At 44.1% G+C, this 20,590-nt stretch overlaps 1 protein-coding gene across 2 annotated transcripts in view; it reads right to left on the bottom strand.

Annotated features, from left to right (window-relative positions):
* Positions 1-20,590, bottom strand: part of LOC119186683 (putative cytochrome P450 49a1) — an 82,058-nt gene that overhangs the window by 45,303 nt on the left and 16,165 nt on the right. For both annotated transcript variants that reach the window (XM_075872446.1, XM_075872447.1), the window contains exons 2-4: positions 11,329-11,566; positions 6,830-7,020; positions 1,505-1,706 (exon numbers count right to left, since the gene is read on the bottom strand). In XM_075872446.1, coding sequence (XP_075728561.1) covers positions 1,505-1,706; positions 6,830-7,020; positions 11,329-11,566 — 631 coding nt within the window. The remainder of the gene's footprint in view (positions 1-1,504; positions 1,707-6,829; positions 7,021-11,328; positions 11,567-20,590) is intronic.

The raw sequence follows: 20,590 nt of genomic DNA on the forward strand, positions 1-20,590 counted from the left end.
CTATCAGGAAATATTGTATGCTTTATAATTTGTTCCCCAGGTGATCCACATTTCCAGATTCCTCAACTAAGGCGTCTTTGATAATCATATGGCAGTTTTAGGACATTAAGCCCCACAAATCAATAAAGAATCAATCGATCAATTATTTGATAATAATTTGTCAGGCAGGCATACATCGGCAAAATCTCTGCATCTCACTCAGACTCACTCATGACACGCATATCGCGCTTTGGACTTCCTTGCACTCCGGCCCACCAACATTTTTCTGTATCGGACTCACTCGGACTCAAAAGAAAATTTTCTTCTGCCGAACCCACTCGGACCCAAACTCACCAAAATATCACTAACTCGGACTCACTCAGACTCAGGCTTGCTGTTCGATCTGAGACTTAGTGAGTGCGTGTGAGTCGACTCATGAGTGCATTAGTCTATAATTCGCTTTTTCGGCCAAAGAATGAATAGTATTTAACAACGGCTCTTACGTAATCAATGCCCTTCCTGAAGCCACTTGATTTAGTGCATCAGAATGCGAGTTAACGTTCTCGCAAACCAGTTTAATCATTTGTCTTGGTCGATGTAACTAAATAACTCATTTTGATCAAGAACTTTCCTTGAAGAATTGGTGAGGGGGGACAAGGCACCTCTATTTAATTCAAACCTCTGATCAACAACTATTGTAATAATGTAAGAGTGATGCTGCTTTAAAATACCTGTGAATATACGTGAGTATAAATGGTAAATGAGATAAGGCTGTGGTAATGCTGAAGCAGAGTAGATGGTTCAGTGGTAGATAGGCAAAAGAAAGTGGAGCTCACTCAGACTACCTCAAGAACTATATCTTGCACTTCAGACTAGCTTGTACTCAGACTCACTAAACGATTCCTGGGCCGAACTCCCTCGGACTCGCACTCACGATTTTCTTTGAACCGGACTCACTCGTACTCTGACTCGTTAGAATTACACTCACTCGGACTCACTTACTCACTCGCGCTTACTCGGGCTCTTGAGTGAGTTGACTCAAGAGAGAGCTGGCCAACCTATGCCTTGGGCAGATCAGCAATGCAGATGAGGAAAAGTAAGGGGTCGGAAATATTGCCGTGTGGTACACCACATAAAACATGAAAGTGACGAAGTGTTTGCTACGTTAATTAGCTGCCGGTTCATGAGGACGTTTCAGAGCCATGCTAGCCCAAGTAAACTAAAGTTTTAACGATGGTGTTTTAACTTCTAAGCATGGTGGTCCCCCTCCCCTCCAAGTAACCACCTTTTCTTCATTTCTTTCATATAAAGCTGAGCCCTCCGTTCCGGATTTTAAAGGGTGCATACTCTAAAGCTCTCAGCAATGCCACATAGCTGACGCTACTTTTTTCAGGCTTCAATGTGACGTGCTGCATTCGCTTTCTTCTGATGACGTGGCCCACAATGCACGCTAGGCGGTGGACCCCACATAACTTTATAGATATATATAAATGCGCTGGACCTGCTACACGCTGGTTCTACTTACGAGGCTAGGTAATCACCGGCTCGTTGGAAGCTCCTCATAGTGGGCGTAAGAAAATACCGGTAGTAAGGAAATCTTGTCACGAGCTCGTCCATGCAAGAAAATAGGGTGAAAATTCCATTCAATATGCCAGCTGCGTCTGATTCAGGTGGCAATGGATTAACGAGCAGACCCAGTCTCCTGTCCATCGAGACAAACATGACGGCTGCAGAAAAAGAAAGAAAATAACAATATTAAAACGCTCGTTTTGAGCTTCATACTTCTACACACTAATAGCATATAGGACACATCTCAACCAATGTCACTTTTTACTCTAACTTATGTACACTGAATATTGTGTGCCATATAAGCGGAAATAGTGACTTTAATTTTATTATAATCGGTTTTGTTGACCACCGAGGGATATTAATTAGTTCGACAATTAAGATACAAGCATTTTCAAATTATATCTACCTTAGCGTTACTTCCTTTTTAGCACGAAGGTGTTTCACGCTTGGGTTCACGATGGCTGCGCTGACGTATATTCGGCACAGATATTACATTGTAAATAATATACTAACAGATGTAGAAGAAAAAAGGCAAGTGGAAACAATTCTGATACAGGATATCGAACCAGTCACTTCTCACTTCGCAGCACGCGACAAAACGCACAGGACCACAAACCGCACATGGCTCCACTTGCTAACTGCGAACCACCATGCGCTCGGACCACATGGCGTGGTCCAAGTGTGATAAGACATGCTCTGTAGCGTAGTTACTGACTCGCGCGCGCGCTTAGCTCGGGAATCGGGCGCTATGTACCTGTCGTGCTTAAACCACAAGATTGCTTCAAAGTTACAGTGGTTAAATAGAACACGAAAGTCCCTTCGCTCGCTGCCGCGGCCGCGTATAGACGTGGGCTGCTCACCCAAAAAAGTAGGTAATGTGACTGTTCACGCTCATTTTGTCTATAGTTGCGCATTAGTTTCCTGCTTCTTTCTTTCTGTTTGAGCAGCGTGCTTTAGGTGTCGGTCTGTGACAGTTGTTTGTCGTCGCTTATCTTGCGTACGGTCATTCTATGCATGGTTTCTGCTTGAGGTGCGTGCAGAAAGTTTCAAGCTGCTTGTCTTCGCGTAACATTCCGATTTGTTGCTATAGCATTCTTTCGCCCTTGTGCTGAAACAATCCACAATAAATGCTTAGCTACCACTGTGTAGACCCGTTTCACTTTCGTGCTTTACAGATTCCTGAAAAAAGGAATCAGCCATCTTTTCTCAAAGCTGCAGAAGTATGTTTTTTAAATATAGAAACTGCAGCAATGTACATTACCCACGTAGTTTTTTTTCTCTGTACATGAACCTGCTAATGCATTATAGTTTTAATTTTGCCCGTCTACCGTTCATTGACAAAAAAGGCTGGGAGACACTCCTTCAAAGCCCTTAAGTGGCTTTTCGTGCGTATTTTTGTTATCCGAACCATGCACAGATGCAGAAATAAAGTTCAAGTTTATGAGTTCCAATTCAAGTTCAATTTCAGCCAACGTGAACGCCAGCAAAAGACTTTAAAGGAAGACCAGTGTGTGGTTCATGGCAGTTCTTTGTTGCCGCCACCACCAGAGGTGCTCCCTATATCCAAGTGGACTTCGCGGTCTCACAAAGAGCACCTACGGCGCGGAACAGCGTATGATTGTTGTCTTCTAGTGCGACTAATCGGCTCCGCCACCTTTGCTGGTAGAAAAAGAGTGTACAGATGCTGCAACTGATGAGTCATTATCGACGGTGAAGATGGCTTTCGGCACGCTGCACGCACTACTACGGGGCTAGAAGTCACTAAGACGTTAAACAATGTGCTAAATCTACTCATTCTTGGCGCTCTCGCTCCGCTCAACGCAGACGTCCGCTCCTAATCTGCATCCGCAACTTTCTCAGAAATAAGACCGACACACTTTGGTCAATGATTTGCCGGTGCCGTGGTCATAAATTGAGGACATTGATGCAGTTTAGTAAGCTGTCACCAGATGCCAGTAGATAGCAAAAATATTGCGCACACAGCCAGCACCTGTAGCGAGTGATGAACCAGACACATTGAGGCATTGCAGCACCGTTTTCGCCTCGCTTGGCCAGACATGCTCCGCAACACTGCATTCGAAAACTGTCACCACCACGAGCGGATCTTTACATCCAGATACAATGCGTGACTTGATTTGGGCTCTTCAAGCAACAAGAATAGGGTTGACAGGTTTAACTGAAAAAGTGACATAGCTTTAGCTACGCAATAAAGATGAAAATAAAGATGAATATGGGTTGAAAGAGAGCTTTTAAGCTGAAGTAAAACCAGAAGCCGTTTCTGGGATCTTTCTTTTGAACCTAAACGAGGCTGAAAAAACAAGTCTCAATTGGTCTATGTTGTGGGAGCTTTCTTGGGTCTAAATTGCGGAAGTATTACAGTGGCCTCAGAAGGTAGGTGTTTTGTGGCTCGATATGAGATTTACGCCCGAGATATTCTAGTGGTCGCGTGATATACGAAACCGATAATTCTTTTCATTGCAAAATTGTGTTCGTGGGAAGTGATGTCTTTGGTTGCGCTTCGCATTCAATTATGGCAGAGCGGCCGCCACCGCCGCCGAGAGATGGCATTCCATAAATGTATATGGAAGCTTTGAGAATGTTCCTCAAGAATTCATAGCAAAAGGACATGGCAAGAGGTAAGTCCTTTCCCCATTTTTCTCCAATCTGCCCATGCTTCAGCTTTCCATCACTTCTGAAAGATATTCATGACATCCATTGTAGCACATAAGCGGCCGATATTACGCTCGGCATCGCCCGAAGCAGCGACGGAGATATGCGAGATCGACTTGAACTGGTCTTGATAGTGGCACAACTCACTCCGAACAACGAGGACTGCCCTGCTCTACCCATAAATGAGATCTACTCCGATGTTGGCCTACAACTCCCCTCAACAGTGGCCCCCTCAACAGATCTCAGTGTGCAACATAACCCAAGCGAACACTCTCTACTATTCCCATCCTGGACTTGCGCATTAAACAAAACGGTGGCAACTCGAAACACGATGCAATTACTGTACCACCACGTCTACCAGAAATTAGGCTCATCTCTCCCAACGCCAGAAAACGTCATGTCATTAAAGAGGCCAACCTCATCTTACTGGTTACCGCCTTCCTAACAAACAGTCATGTACTTTCCTCCATTCATAAAACTTGAATGTACAGACAAAAATGAAGTAATTATACTGATAAAGCCCTACTACAAGCACGTGCTCCATCTCGATGCATCTCCCTCTTTCTACGAGCTGTGCGAAACTCAACTACCTAGGCCTCGACGACAATAGAGGTTATCAGTGAAGTGCATCGTACATCGCACCATGAACAATTGTCTTAAACTCCCCGTGATTGTCTAAACACTTGTCTTAAACACTCAAATGAACAATTGTCTTAGACACTTAACGTACTAAGTTGTCAAGCTCCTTCACCACGTCATAGAAACAGGCCACGAGGTCAATTTTCAGTGGCTACATGGTGATTGTGTGATAAGTGGCAATGATTTCGCAGACAATGCGGCTCGCAGATCCCATCAAGAACAGTACACCCTTCCAATTCTTTTGTAAAGGACAGACGCTGCAAGACAACTTCGTCACCTGGCACGTAGTTTGTGTATACTGGAGAGAAATACCCTAAGCATAAGACATATGAGAGTCTACAAAATAAACCCTCGACTGGAACTTCAACGTCCATCCGCACTTCGTTCACGTGAAGCTTCGCTTTTTTGTCGGCTCTGGTTGGAGGTTGCCTTCACAAAAGCGTACACAACCCTCATTGGATTGACCGACAGTGCGGAAAGTGATATCTGCGGCAGCGAAGAAGACATCGACCATCTGCTATGCAGTTGCCCTCGATTTGCCTCAGATACAAAAGCTTTCTGATGCATTGCAACCATTGGACTATCGGCCACTCCCTGTGCAGATGCTGCTGGAGCACCGTCCCTGTCCTTCTTCGGGTCAAAGAGCAATCAAAGCCGTCTTGCGCTTTTTGAGGACTACAGGCCTATATTAGGAACGCCTTTGACTTTTGTATAGCGCCACCGCTGCATAAGCGTCAGCCCATATACTGACAATTTTATCCTCTCTTTCCCTTCTCTTTCCTCTGTCTCTCATCTTTATACTTCCTATTCTCCCTGCGTAAAGTGGCAAACCGGGCATGTGCCTGCTTTACCTCCCCACCTTCTTTCTTGTTGTCCTTGTCCTTTTCCACACAAGAAACTATCTCGTGTGCATTTTCGGCGTACTTTATGTCTCACAATTTCGCAAGAAAACCCCGACACTTACGGACATTTGCGAGATCTCTGTGATCAAACCCGCACCTTTCAGGTCAGCCTCCGATTGTGATCGCCACTGAGCGAGCAAAGCGATTGTGATGGGTAAATGATATAATTACTAGAAACAGAATATCGCTATCGCGTTCGACACTTAAATACGAAGCTGTAGCGTCCCTTGATTTTTTTTACTTTTGCTGCGCTTTGTTGCTTTGACAAAAGAATAATATTCCTGCATGGTTGATTGTCGCTGTCGGTTCAATGAACCTAAAGCTCATTGAAAGCGAAGTGATGTAATTCGTAATACTGTCATTATATCTCGTCCCGCACCGCGAAGCAGCCGTATGAATATTACATGTTCTTGCCCACAGCAAAAAGTTCATTTCCTTCTGGTGTTAGCTCTAACATTTCCTCTGTCTGCAGGTCCATATTGCAGGCCAATTTCGGCAATACAAAATTGTCCAAGTGCTGATCGACATTTTATTGGTAGTGATCAATTCTAATCACTTTGTTTATATACATTGAGTGTGAAAATAAAGCATGATGGGTATTTTTCTTAACAACCAAATTTTTCGTAGTGTCCAAAAAGATTCTTTGTGCTTTGAAGGTTAAAAATGCAGAAAGTTGAACAAGGTAGTTGAAACAAGGTAGTACAAGGTAGTAGAGAAGCACGCCCCATTAAGAAAAATTAAGTATCAATTAAAAATGAAAAACAGGAATACCTTTGCATTGTGGTTTTATGAGATCACACCTGCATGCCTACATTCTTTATGATAAGGCACTGTAAGTCCAGTTTCATGTGAACAAAACAGGTACATCATTGAAAAGGTCACCTAGTGGTTGATCTTACTACCAGTGACAACAGTGAAGACGTTAAAACTTTCCTAAATGTACTTTCAACTTATGGAGCGGCCGCCCATTAGCGCTTATTTATTTTTGGTATTTTTTGGAATATAATGCACGACCATGTTTTTTGGATTTTCAGTGCTTTGAAAGCAATACTGTAGCAGAACAGACTTACACTCCAATGCCCATCTCTGCATGATTTTGTAGCAATCCGATACGTCTCCATTTTCATCGCGGTCACTTGCGATCAGTTCCACGGCATCCTCAGCAATATTTCCCATCGCTTCAGCGTAAAGCTGAATAGTCCGAGGCCTAAAGGTGCATGGCTGAACCGCTGACCTTATCTGGTGCCATTCTTCGTCCTGTCTGCAGAGAATACGACATGACAGCGTGACATGACCATATAACGTCTCCATGCGAGATTTGAACGAGACAGTATTTCATTGTTACACCGTTGATACAACACATAGCCGAACTTCCTACGGGCAGAATGATGCTAATTTGTTTTATTTATATGAAGAAGACCGCGTAGAAAAATAACGTAATGTTTTTCGGTGTCAGTAAAGGAGCCAATAATATAACGCTGTTGTGTTGCGATGTTAGAGCAACTTTTGCTGCACGTGCGTTTAAACCGTGTAGTGACCTATTCCATGTTAATAAACAGTGGTAGGCGTCGTCGACATACTCAACTGCTTCTGGCGACGTCGTGGGGCGTATAGCGCCGCCTAGCTCATTGCTCGCCATAGCCCTATACGATCACGGGGCACGCACGAGAGACTCGCCATTGCTCTGTGCTCGGAGGCAGCTCTGTGGCAGTTGCCACGTGATCATGGAAGGCGGTGGCAAGGTTCGGGTTGGGACTACGTGTTGTGACGTCGCTACAAGCGCCTATGTATGTCAACGGTGCCTGCCGCTGTCCAAACACGGAATACGTCATTGTGCGACCAGAAGACTGCAGTAATACTTCGGATATCGCAGGTTTCGTCGCAAGTGTGGAATAGCATTTATGTACACACAAAAAAACATAATCAGATTTATTCCTCAGTTCACTGAAATTGTCAACTAGATCATTATAACCAATTAGCGACCAAGTTTGGAGGCTTTTTGTGAGGCTGATTGCGGTGTCTTCAAGCTCACTTACTCCTCCGAGGCTAATGGTCATTTTATGCTCCCCTCTTTACAGCTGTTATTAATGGTCAAAAAATATACGGTACTTTCTTCACCCCGGCTCCGTCTTTATGAATGAACTACCCAGCAAAGGCGAACAAGAACTTGTATGCTGTCCGGAACAGTAGCCATGTCCGACCCTAAGGTTGCTGCTGACAGGCAGTATGCAGTAGCAACATGAAGCCACATGCGCGCCTTCTTCCCCGCGCAGAGCTCCATATGCCGAACTTTTCATACAATAAAAAGCGGCTTCCATGTCAGTCTGAGCGCTAAAAAACAGTAAACATCATGTGATGACGTCGCTATGGGAAGTCACAGCATAGAAAAATTGGTGCCGTTGCGGCCACTTCATGACATGACGTCAATGAATGACGTCATCATATGATGTCGTCGCTTGATCAAAGGTGGAACGATCATGCAGGCAGTGCAAAGCAGGAGCAGAAAGCTTCATATCCTGGAGACGGAACGTCAGGTACCGAAGGCTTTTAGAGGGTGCCTTGGGAAAATCTACTTTTCTATACTGAGAAGGCAAAGATGTAGTAGGAGATTGATTTCGCCATCAGGTCTTCTTAATTCATTTTATTAGGTACCCTGTGAGTATTAGGTCCCCGAAAGTAAATTTTGCGGGAGTGCACCGACATTTCAATGGCGTAATGTCGTCACTAACACATCATCATCATCATCATCATCATCATCATCATCAGCCTGACTACGTCCACTGCAGGACAAAGGCCTCTCCCATGTTCCGCCAGTTAACCCGGTCCTGTGCCTGCTGCTGCCAATTTATACCCGCAAACTTCTTAATCTCATCTGCCCACCTAACCTTCTGTCTCCCCCTAACCAGCTTGCCTTCTCTGGGAATCCAGTCAGTTACCCTTAACGACCAGCGGTTATCCTGTCTACGCGCTACATGCCAGGCCCATGTCCATTTCTTCTTGATTTCAGCTATGATATCCTTAACCCCCGTTTCTTCCCTAATCCACTCTGCTCTCTTCTTGTCTCTTAAGGTTACACCTACCATTTTTCTTTCCATTGCTCGCTGCGTCGTCCTCAATTTAAGCTGAACCTTCTTTGTAAGTCTCCAGGTTTCTGCTCCGTAGTTGAGTACCGGCAACATACAGCTGTTATATACCTTCCTCTTGAGGAATAGTGGCAATCTACCTGTCATAATTTGAGAGTGCTTGCCAAATGTGCTCCACCCCATTCTTATTCTTCTAGACACTTCAATCTCGTGGTTCGGCTCCGCAGTTATTACCTGCCCTAAGTAGACATAGTATTTTACAACTTGAAGTGCACTATTACCTATCTCGAAGCGCTGCTCTTTTCCGAAGTTGTTGTACATTACTTTCGTTTTCTGCAGATTCATTTTAAGACCCACCTTTCTGCTCTCCTTGTCTAACTCAGTAATCATGAGTTGCAATTCGTCCCCTGAGTTACTCAGCAATGCAATGTCATCGGCGAAGCGCAGGTTACTAGGTACTCTCCATTAACTTTTATCCCTAACTGTTCCCAGTCTAGGCTTCTGAAAACCTCCTGTAAGCACTCGGTAAATAGCATTGGGGAGATTGTGTCCCCCTGCCTTACACCCTTCTTGATTGGTATTATGTTGCTTTCTTTATGAAGCACTATGGTAGCAGTTGATTTCCCGTAGATTTCTTCCAGGATGTTTATATATGCTTTATCGACGCCCTGATTCCGCAGTGTCTGCATGACGGCTGATATTTCTACTGAATCAAACGCCTTCTCGTAATCTATGAAGGCTATGTATTGTGGTTGGTTATACTCTGAGCATTTCTCTATTACCTGATTGATAGTATGAATGTGGTCGATTGTTAAGTAGCCTGTTCGAAATCCTGCTTGTTCCTTTGGTTGATTGAATTCTAATATTTTCTTTACTCTGTTAGCAATTACCTTTGTAAATAGCTTGTATACTACAGAGAGCAAGCTAATCGGCCTGTAATTCTTCAAGTCCTTGTCATCTCCTTTCTTATGTATTAAGATGATGTTAGCGTTCTTCCAAGACTCTGGTACTCTTCCCGTCAGGAGACACTTCGTAAACAGAGTGGCTAGTTTTTCTAACACAATCTGTTCTCCATCTTTTAGCAGATCTCATGTTACCTGATCCTCACCAGCAGCTTTGCCTCTTTGCATGCTCTCCAAAGCTTTTCTGACTTCTTCTATCATTACTGGTGGGGTGTCATCTGGGTTACTGCTATTCTTATAGTATTAAGGTCGTGGTTGTCTCGGCTACTGTACAGATCTCTGTTAAACTCCTCCGCTATTTTAATTATCCTATTCTTATTGGTAGTTATTTTGCCTTCTTTGTCCTTAGTGCATACATCCGATTTTTGCCTATCCCAAGTTTCCTCTTCACTGCTTTGACACTTCTTCCGTTTTTCAGAGCGTGTTCAATTCTCTCCATGTTATACCTTCTTACATCGGATACCTTACGCCTGTTAATCAACTTCGAAAGCTCTGCCAGCTCTATTTTGTCTGTTGTACTTGAGACTTTCATGATTTGACACTTCTTAATGAGATTCTTCGTTTTCTGGGAAAGCTTGCCAGTGTCCTGTCTAACTACCCTGCCTCCAACTTCCACTGCACACTTCATAATGATACTCGTCAGATTATCATTCATTGTATCTATGCTAAGGTTGGTTTCCTCACTAAGAGCCGAGTACCTGTTCTGAAGCGAGACTCTGAATTGCTCTACTTTCCCTCTCAGTGCTAGCTCATTGATTGGCTTCTTGCGTATCAGTCTCTGTCGTTCCTTCCTCAAATCGAGGCGAATTTGAGACCGTACCATTCTATGGTCACTGCATCGTACCTTGCCAACCACTTCCACATCCTGCACGATGCCTGGGTGTGCACTCATTATAAAGTCTATTTCGTTCTTATTTTCGCCATTAGGGCTCCTCCATGTCCACTTGCGGTTTCCTCGTTTTCGGTAGAAGGTATTTAAAATCCGTAAATTATTGCGTTCTGCGAATTCTACTAGTAGCTCTCCTCTGGCGTTTCTAGTACCGATGCCATAATCTCCTACTGCCTGGTCTCCAGCCTGCTTCTTCCCTACCTTTGCATTAAAGTCTCCCATCAGTATTGTATACTAACACATAGCGTTGGTAAAATGAACACCATCGCATGAGAAAAAAAACTTGAAAAAAGAGGTTTGGGCGCGCCTTTAGGCCGCAGATTGTGTCAGGGAACAAACGCCTGTTCACGCTCTGTTAGTCGAAATGAAGATAAAGAACTAGGCTTGGGCTGGACATAAATCAAGAATTCAAGATTAGCTCTCCTCCCTAAGAGTAACATACTGAATTCCAAGAAAAGGGAAGTGTGCCACGCAGGCAGAGAAAGAAGCGTGGCGTTAACACTACATCAGCAAGCGCAGGACCAGACTAACTGGAGAAACATTGCAGATGCCCTTGCCTTGTCGTTAGAGAAGTTAGATTGCCCATGATGAATTACCATAGCAATAAAATAAAAAGAAAGTGAAACCTTTCTTACGCATTCAGTATGCCAGCGTTAGCAAAGTAGTCCTTTCTCTCCGTGTGGTAGAGCTTGAAGGGAAGTGCTCCCATTCGGTAAGGCTTCCGTCCCTCCTCTTGGTACAAGGTTCTAATGTCGTCAGCGTTGAAAAGGTGCACCAGGACTCGCCTTCCAGGGAGTTGTTCTCCCACGACAGGGCCGTACCGCTGGTACATGTCCCAGGCCGCTTCATTCTGCTTCCGTATATTGTACCTCCCTGAAATAGAATGGAACAATAATGGGACTGTCTACCGCTCAGAAATTTTTTTTTGATTGTGGCACCAATGGAAAGATCGTTCATCACAATGGTGGCAACACAAGTATGCTTTTGTGCCAGAAAAAAAAGGAATCCTAATTTTAACTTGATCTTGAAAGTCGATAAAAAGTGACCACTAACGTCACCCAACAGCGAATGTGGTCGATATTGACTATCTATTGGTTGGACAAGAAATCGCCAGAGGTAGAAATAGTTTGCTTGAAAACAAACACGTTTAACATTAATTTGTATTTTATGCCCTTGAGAAAGCTTTGTATTGCGCCAGAAACAATTTTTTTTACCCGTTGAAATAGGCGCCTAGTGGCGCTGCTGGCGGTGTGTTCGCTTGTATGCATGCCTGCCTGGAAACGGCAGAGAAACGCGACCACGGTGTCCGCCACCACTCGTGACAAGAACGAAAATTTGTGTGCGTGCCTAAAATGACCACTGAGGTATTTATGTTTTATCAATAACCAAACTTGATGAAGCCTGCAATAACCGCGCGCGGTTTCAGTTTTGTGATTTTCCCCGGCACCCACCAGTGTTGTCGGCATTCATCCCACCGATGTGAGGAGACATAACGCGGGCAGAAAAACTCCTTTTTAAAAAAAATCTACGTGCTTTCCAGAGAAACCGCTGGAAGGTTAGACTCTCCACATGGTACGCTTTTTATTGCGACACAGAAAAGGAGAGCAATGAAGGACGTTAGACAGTCCATTTAACGTAAGATAGCAGTAGATGAAACTTCTTACTACCAAGGTGAGCGTAGATCATCTTCTGTAAATTGTTATTGTTTGGGACTCATGGTGACCTGACGATTTGTCAAAAAGAAAGAGGCAGATATACGTAGTTTTAACCTCCTCAGTTCCGGGAATGCACCAATAAGAAAGCATTCGTTAAACTGTAATATTTAAATCTCTGCCCTTAAAAACAAACGCAGAAAATTATGAATTCAAAAAAGTGTACGGTTGTCTCAAAATCTGATGGTACCTGTTTGTGTACTCCACATCTTTTGATGACTCTACGATTGAGTGACACCAAAGTTTCAGATTGGAATGACTTTGAATGTAATCTACAAGCGGTCCACAGTTAAAGGAATCCCCTGTAGACGAACTTAGCACAAGGACGCAGACGAGCATCCGGGCAACACGCATCCGAGAACTCGTGCAGTACTCAATCATTTTCGTTCGCTCGTGTTACAAAGATGACAAGATACACGGTGCAAGTTCTGAGGACTTCATGAAAACAAATCATCCCTATTGTTCCTAGATGAATTTGAACACACGATCATCGAACTGTGATGATTTGTAGCATTAAAAACAACGGTGCCCATTTGGGTACCCAAGGACTGTGGAGGTTATTGCTACGATATATTGCAGCAAAATGTCAAGAGCAAACAGAAAGAAAATGCCTGCTGTCATGCGCTCAAGAGCGAACACCAACATTACCTCTCCAATAAGCGCATGCAGTGGCTTACTTCCACAAAGCCATATCGATGAGCAGTCCAAAGTTTGATGGGCCAGTAGATCGCGTTGCATTTCCCTCCTTACATATAATGATCACAGCTGCGATAAGGTATGCAGAGGTTCTGGTGTGTCTGCTGAGACAGCACACACTGAGTGACCAAGCCCCACGGTTCACTTAGCCAGTAAATCTTGTATGGAGTTGTTCCATGTTATACGACCTTGGTGGCAGGCGGAAACAGACTAGCGCCTTCAGACCAGGCTGATTAGAAGAGAAGAGGCACACTTCGCTTGCAGCGCATCTCTTTTGAACTCAATCACCACACACTTTCACACAACTGTGCATCAATATAGAGCTTTTTGCTGTGTAGGCTGGCACCAGGGTTTCCAAAGAGCATGAGTACGCGTCTAGTTACGCATCCTAAAAGACGTGCCTGATAGTTGTGTGCTCCGAAGCGAAGCCGCATAATAGTCACGCGCACTCCCAGTGCCATAGCGTTTTGTAAAATATGCATTGGTTCAGGTACTTACCATTTGAAATGTTGTGCAGCCAGTGCGTACGCACAGCCTGGCACACCGGGCACCCTTGCGCAGAGAGCAGCGCATATTTAGTGCCGCCACCCCATCGTCTTGCGTACGCAAGCCACTTGGGCACCGAACTGTTTAAACTCTGTAATGTCAACTGCATATATTTTACGCACGTTTGTCTCGAAGCGTTTCTCGCCCCGCCGCGGTAGTATAGTGGCTAAGGTATTCGGCTGCGAAGCCGCAGGTAACGGGATCCAATCCCACCTGCGGTGGCTGCATTTTCGATGGAGGCGAAAATGCTCTAGGCCTGTGTGCTCAGGTTTTGGTGTACGTTCAAGAACGTTAATCATATACTGGTCCCAATTTCTAGAGCCCTCCGCTACGGCGTCTCTCATAATCATATGGTGGTTTTAGGATAATAAACCTGACATATGAATCAATCACATAAAGATGCATTCTGTGTAATAGGTAGCTTGCTATAAACCACGAAAGTTTACTCGCGTGAAATATTTTCGAACCTTCCATGCGGTAAACGATAAACAATAAAATTCTAGCTAATGCTGATGCTGATGACCTGAGATGGCTGGCGCTCACCCACCGAGAGGGGAGGGCCAAGAACAGGGCGGCAAGATACTTAAATGACACCAAATTGAAATTAAAGTCAATCTGAAAAATTAGTTTAGAGATAACAATACCAATAAACAAAAATGTTTGCTGAGCAAGCTGTCAAAACATCTCTTGTTTTTGACAGACATCGGTACGAATTATAAAATAAAGATCTGAAAAGGTTAGGGTTCACTAGCACGGTAATCTTTTAGTTGCGTTGATGTAATCAAACGCAGTAGAGCATATACCCCTGTGGCAGTAACCAAATGAAGTGCCACCAAGTGATAAAGGTATCGGTAAATTTACATGTATTCCTAGCTTTTGCGATGGGGCTACTAAAAACCTTTTTCTCTGATAGTTACGATGACAGAATAAAAAGAAATGTTCAATTGTTTCAATTTCGTTGCAGTAAATGCACAGCGGTGACCTCTTGAGTAGAGCTTTGTTAACGTAATTATTTAGTTGTGGAAATGCACAGCGCAATCTGGTATGAGTGACCTCGAACTGGCGAGATACACCCCACTGTTTATTCCAGCAATACCTCAAATGCTGGAAATATTTAAGTTTATCCAAATTGCCTATTTCTCGTTGCAGACAAGCATTTCGGAACCTTAGCGCTGTCACGTGAGCCGTACCTGGCAAAACTGGGATGGTGGGCCCACTCAGGGATACTGCTGCTAAAGAGTCCGCCATTTGTTCAAATATAATCCGTGGTGAACCGGTACCCATAGCAAATGCAGTTTCTTTTTACGTTTTTCGGTGGTGAATGCCGAAACGTATTCATCAGATCTGCATTTGCTGCCGCAGAAAGTGCATAACATACTGATAACGAATCTGTAATATCTGCACGTAAGCTAATATCAAGGTGAACATCTTTTTTATCTTCTACTAGCCGCCAGAAAATCTCCACTACGCACAAATAGCAAACTGCCTTGTACAACAGTCAAAGACTCACTGCCCAATCGGGTCAATATTACAAATTGCTGCCGTCATATTCATTGCGGGGGTCTCGTGCTGAAGTACTTTAACAGTACAAACAGAGACACACAACAAAGAAAAAGACGACACACGCAAGCGCTGATTTTTAAATCCGAAGGATTTCTTAGCAAAATTCGGCGAATTTGAGCGTATCTATCTATCTATCTATCTATCTATCTATCTATCTATCTATCTATCTATCTATCTATCTATCTATCTATCTATCTATCTATCTATCTATCTATCTATCTATCTATTTATCTATCTATCTGTCTGTCTAGCCGCCTACGACTTTTAGCTCTCTGTGGTCGTTTAGATAATGGTATCAATACAAAACTTGGTATGGCATAAAATGACTGCATAAAGAACATATTCGCCTAGTCATAACATGAAAGTTATGACAGGTATGTCATGAACGTCATGATTTACGTTTCATGGTCCTGCAGCTCTTGCGGTGGCTTTGTTCACATGGCATGTTTCAAAACTGGTATGGTGTGACTTGATTGCATGGCGAACACATGTTATATACCCTAACATAAAAATTATGACATACGTGTCATGTAACAACATGACTAAATGCCACGCTCATGATGCGCTCGCAGCCGTTTCGCCAGCCTCACGTATACAAAATTTGGTATTACGGCACGTGAATTGATGGCGAAGGTATGCGGCTGGTGCAAACATGATAATATAGGACGCCGTGTCATGTAACAACATGACTACATGCTGTGCTCATGATGTGCTCGCAGCCGATTCGCTAGCTTCACATGTACCAAACTCAGTTTTATGTGACGCGATTGGACGACATAAGTGAATGACACATCAAAACATGATAATCCCGACAGAATCATGAGATGCGTGTCATGTGAGAACATGACTGCATGCCCCAGTCAAGGCGCGAATACCTTTGGACGTGACACGGTGCGTGTGCTCGCCGGCATTACTTTCGTTGCGTCCAGCTGGCGTTGCCACGCCAGGCGCTGGTCCTGTCATATACTCGCAGGCACGCGCTGCGCTACGTTGCTTTGACGCATGCGCGTTTCAGCGTGTCCGGCGTCCAACCATCACGAAAAGAGGGAGATGCAGTGTTGTCTTGGTAACGCATCGGCCCGAAAAGCAGTATGTCGCATTTCACGACGGTTGCCGTCGGGCGGCGCCAACGAACGCTGGTCGCGTCGGTCGCACCTGGCGTCAGACTATAGAGTGCAAGCGTTTGGCTAACGTAGCGTCGGTGTGCCCAACGTGTGCGCGCGTCAACGCTACATTGGAGTATATTGGGCCCTTCTTGATGCGCTCGGGACTGTTTCGCTAGCTCCACATATATCAAATTTGATGTTACGTGACGTCAATGGATGACAAAATTATGACTGGTGCAAACATGATAATCCTGACACGCGTGTCATGTAAGAACATGACAACATACAGCGCTCATAGCGTGGTCGCGGGCGTTTCGCTAGCTCCACATATAATAAATTTGGTATCACGTGACGTGAATAGATGACGAAGGTAAACGACACATCCAAACATGATAATCCTGACACAGAAGTCATGTACGGCATCATTTACCTCCACCACGTAACATTGTGCTGATTTTAAAGTGACATATCAATCTTTCTCATTCGTGCTTCGCATATCATTGATTCCCAGTGTACTAGGGATCTGCCATTTTTTTTGTTTTCATGCGTCATGCAATTGACAAAAAAAAATTACACACAACACTGTAATCTGGCCCCGCCACGGTGATCTATTGGTTAAGTTACTCGGCTGCTTACCTGCACGGCGCGGGATCGAATCCCGGCTGCGGCGGCTGCATTTCCGGTGGAGGCGGAATTGTTGTAGACCCGTGTGCTCAAGTTTGAGTGCACGTTGGAGAACCCCAGGTGGTCGAAATTTCTGGAATGCTCCACTACGGCGTCTCTCATAATCATATGGTGGTTTTGGGACGTTAAACCCCACATACCAATCAAATCAAGATTGTAATCTGAGTTGAAAAATGAAACAGTGCATTACGTACGCGAAGAAACAAAATCAAACTCGGATGGGTGCATGAAGAGAGACGTGTCACATATGCAAATATGAGCACTTTTTCTGAGATGATAGGCTTCCAAAGCCAGCAGCGCATGCTCATTGTTGCTCCTGCCAAGGATCGCCGTCTCTTCAAATCGTGCCTCCAAATTGCAGCGAGTGTTGATATGTGCCACAGGATGGGCTTCTTTATCGGCATTCTTGTTAACATTTTGCGAGTGTTCTTTGAGCTGCTCGTTGATGCATCTTTCAGTTTTTCCGTGTCGCCTCTTTCTTTGTGGTGTGTCTGTTTGCGCTGTATAAGTACCTCTGTGATCATGAACCAACTAGGCTGAAATGAAGTTTTACTGAAGTTCCTCTCGCGGTAAAACTACTGCAATTTTTTTCCTTTCTTCCTTCATGTCACTCTTTCCCCGCTTTTACTTCCTTCTAACCGTGTTTTGTTTCCTTATTTCCTCATTGCTCGCTCTCTTTCATACTTTTCTTGTTTCTTTTTCTTTTTTTCCTTCGTTGCTTCTTTACTTTGCATTGTACAATGCACTGTTCTGACTTTTTTCTTTTTCATGCTGATAATAGGACCTTCATCTCTGTGCTGAGCACAACAATAATTCTGTTGCCACAAGCAACAACGAGAACGAAAAAATGCAGTGCGTGAAAAAAAACGGAGATAGATCACCAATCAGAAGCTGCCGATGGACGACATGCTCATGATGAAGACAGAATAATTAAGGCGAAAAATCAACCATCATCTCGAGTTAGCGGCGATAACACAAAGGAAGCAAAACGAAACATTCACACGTGATGACGTCACCTTATACCAGCACGACAATCTCAGAGATGACAAAGTATTGTGCCATCTTCGTGTCTTTAGGACGTCAGCGTGACATCATGTTAGGCGACATCACGTGATGTCACAGTGAAGACGAAGCCTCGTGAACGTTGCACCAATCGCGGGGGACGAGGTGCCTTTAACCCTGGAGGCACCTTCGAGCAGCTCCATGCAACCAAAGAACGTATTTAGCTGCTCAGCTTGCTTTTCTCAGTGCTACCTCCCCCCCCCCTCTAACTTTCTCTTTTCCTTACAGCGCTGACCCATGGACGGTGAAAATGATGGTCATTTGTGGAAAATGATTAAGTTGAGCCGAAACCTCCCCAATCAAGTCCAAGTTTGTAGTTCTGCCCATAATTAAACCAGGAGATGGAGCATGAACCCAGCGATGTCACAGGTCCTCTGAAGAGCCTGCAATTTATGTGAAAAATCCGCACTTGGCAGCGGGTTATACTACAGGTGGCCTTGTCATCTAAGTTTGAGGCCCAAGAGGAAAAATGTAAACTCAGCGAAAAACGTCACGTGCTCATTGTCAGTACCAAGTTGCGCATGCACAGCTGCTTAATGTGTTTGTATGGAAAGCTTTACAGAACCACAGAACTTCTCCAGTTGCGCAAATACCATTTTTACAATGAGCCCCCTCTCCGTTGCCCTTAACATTAGTGACCTAATTGCAAAAATCTAAACGTCGAAATGTAGGCGTAACAAGGTTTCTTTTATGTGACATATTTTTCTCTTCATGTGGGTTTGTTGCGATGGTGATATAGATACATCAGTTATATTAATGCACAAACATAGCGGGCGTTTCAAGAAATGTGTTAAAACTTCCTTAAAAAGTCCGGCAACGCCACACTTAATTGTTCTCTCCACGATTGTTTCGCCAGCAGAAAGCCTATTAGAATGGCCGAAAGGCATCATTTGGAACAGCGATAGCACATTTTAACTGAATTAAGAGTTTAATTAGTTAGATGGTTATGTCGAATGGGAGAATTGGAATCCTTTTTTCGAAGTACCCAGTGCAGGCTTTAGGAAAGCACCCTGTAGTATTTATTTCCGAGAAGCGAAATTCACTACGATTTAGAGGCAACACCGAAATCCAGCAGAGCACAACAGCCATATTTTCTGGAATTTTCAGGATGTGCATGCCCAATTATATCAACCGTCAACTGTTCTCGTTGTGTGGTTATGCGGGCTGCAGCTGCAATCGCAACATATAGCGCATATACGTTAACGAACATGGAAGAACTAAAGGTATTTAACCAATCTCTTTAACACACGGTGTCACTCTGGTCGTATACCTGTCGCGCCGATTTGCTGGCCAGTTTCCGCTTTGCTTTTGAATTCTGCTGTATTCTAAATACGCCGCAACAACTACTAGATGCCGCTATTTTTATAATGTGAACGTGTGGTGAGTTGGTTGTAGAGAGAATTTCAATTCACTTTTGAGAGAAACGACTTACTCCAATAAGCGAAATTTTATTCACCTGATTTTTTAAACTACAGTCCAGTTGATGTCCTTTTATATATTAGGGCCCATATTCCTACATAAAAAAGTATCTGGGAAGTCAATTAGTAGATGTCACATTTTTAAACTTTTTTGGGGGGGAGGGGGGGGATTCTGGACGCATTTATTAATACACCCGGTAGAGAAAACATGACCAAGTTATAGTGCAGCTGAATGCGAAGAAGGCTTCGAGTCTTTTCTTCTGTGTAAGCCATCGCCATAGCGGCCTTGTGAAAAGCTTGAGGAATGGGCCGACTAAACTTGGCTTCAATGGAGTGCTGCAAAAAGCTATGGAAGTGATCTAGCTGACCACCACTACCCGTGAAAGACCAGAAACGCGCAGTAATATATGGCTCATCGGAATGTCTGTTACTCGCTTTGAGACTTTTCCTGATTTATTTAGTCCTTTGGAGACTCATTTTGAACAGTTTACCTTTATACGATACTAGATACCATCAGAGCATGCACCACCTCGAAACTGTAACGATTATTGTGCATCAGACCTCTAGCATCCTTACAAAACCTGCTAGAAGAATGCTTCAACAAAACCAAAAACGCGGCAAGATGGTGCATAGTTAGCGGAAATCTTGAGATAAAAAAAGCACATTCACAAGATGAGAGAACAATACGGGCTGTCTTGTCCTCTCTCAGCCCCGCCGCGGTGGTCTAGTGGCTAAGGTACTCGGCTGCTGACCCGCAGGTCGCGGGATCAAATCCCGGCGGCGGCTGCTGTATTCCCGATGGAGGCGGAAATGTTGTAGGCCCGTGTGCTCAGATTTGGGTGCACGGTAAGGAACCCCAGGAGGTCAAAATTTCTGGAGCCCTCCACTGCGGCGTCTCTCGTAATCATATGGTGGTTTTGGGACGGTAAAGCCCACATATCAATCAATCAATAAATCAATCAATCTTGTCCTCTCGTCTTGTGGATGGGGTTACCCTTTCGTGCTAAAAATTTCTGTTAGATAAAAGAATGTGAACCAAACAGACCTAAAACAGTCTTCAGTTTGATCTTGTCTAAAAAAAATAGACAAGAAATTTAGAAAAATTATCCC

The sequence above is a fragment of the Rhipicephalus microplus genome, chromosome 8 (assembly GCF_043290135.1).
Source record: "Rhipicephalus microplus isolate Deutch F79 chromosome 8, USDA_Rmic, whole genome shotgun sequence".
Taxonomy (NCBI): Eukaryota; Metazoa; Arthropoda; class Arachnida; order Ixodida; family Ixodidae; genus Rhipicephalus; species Rhipicephalus microplus.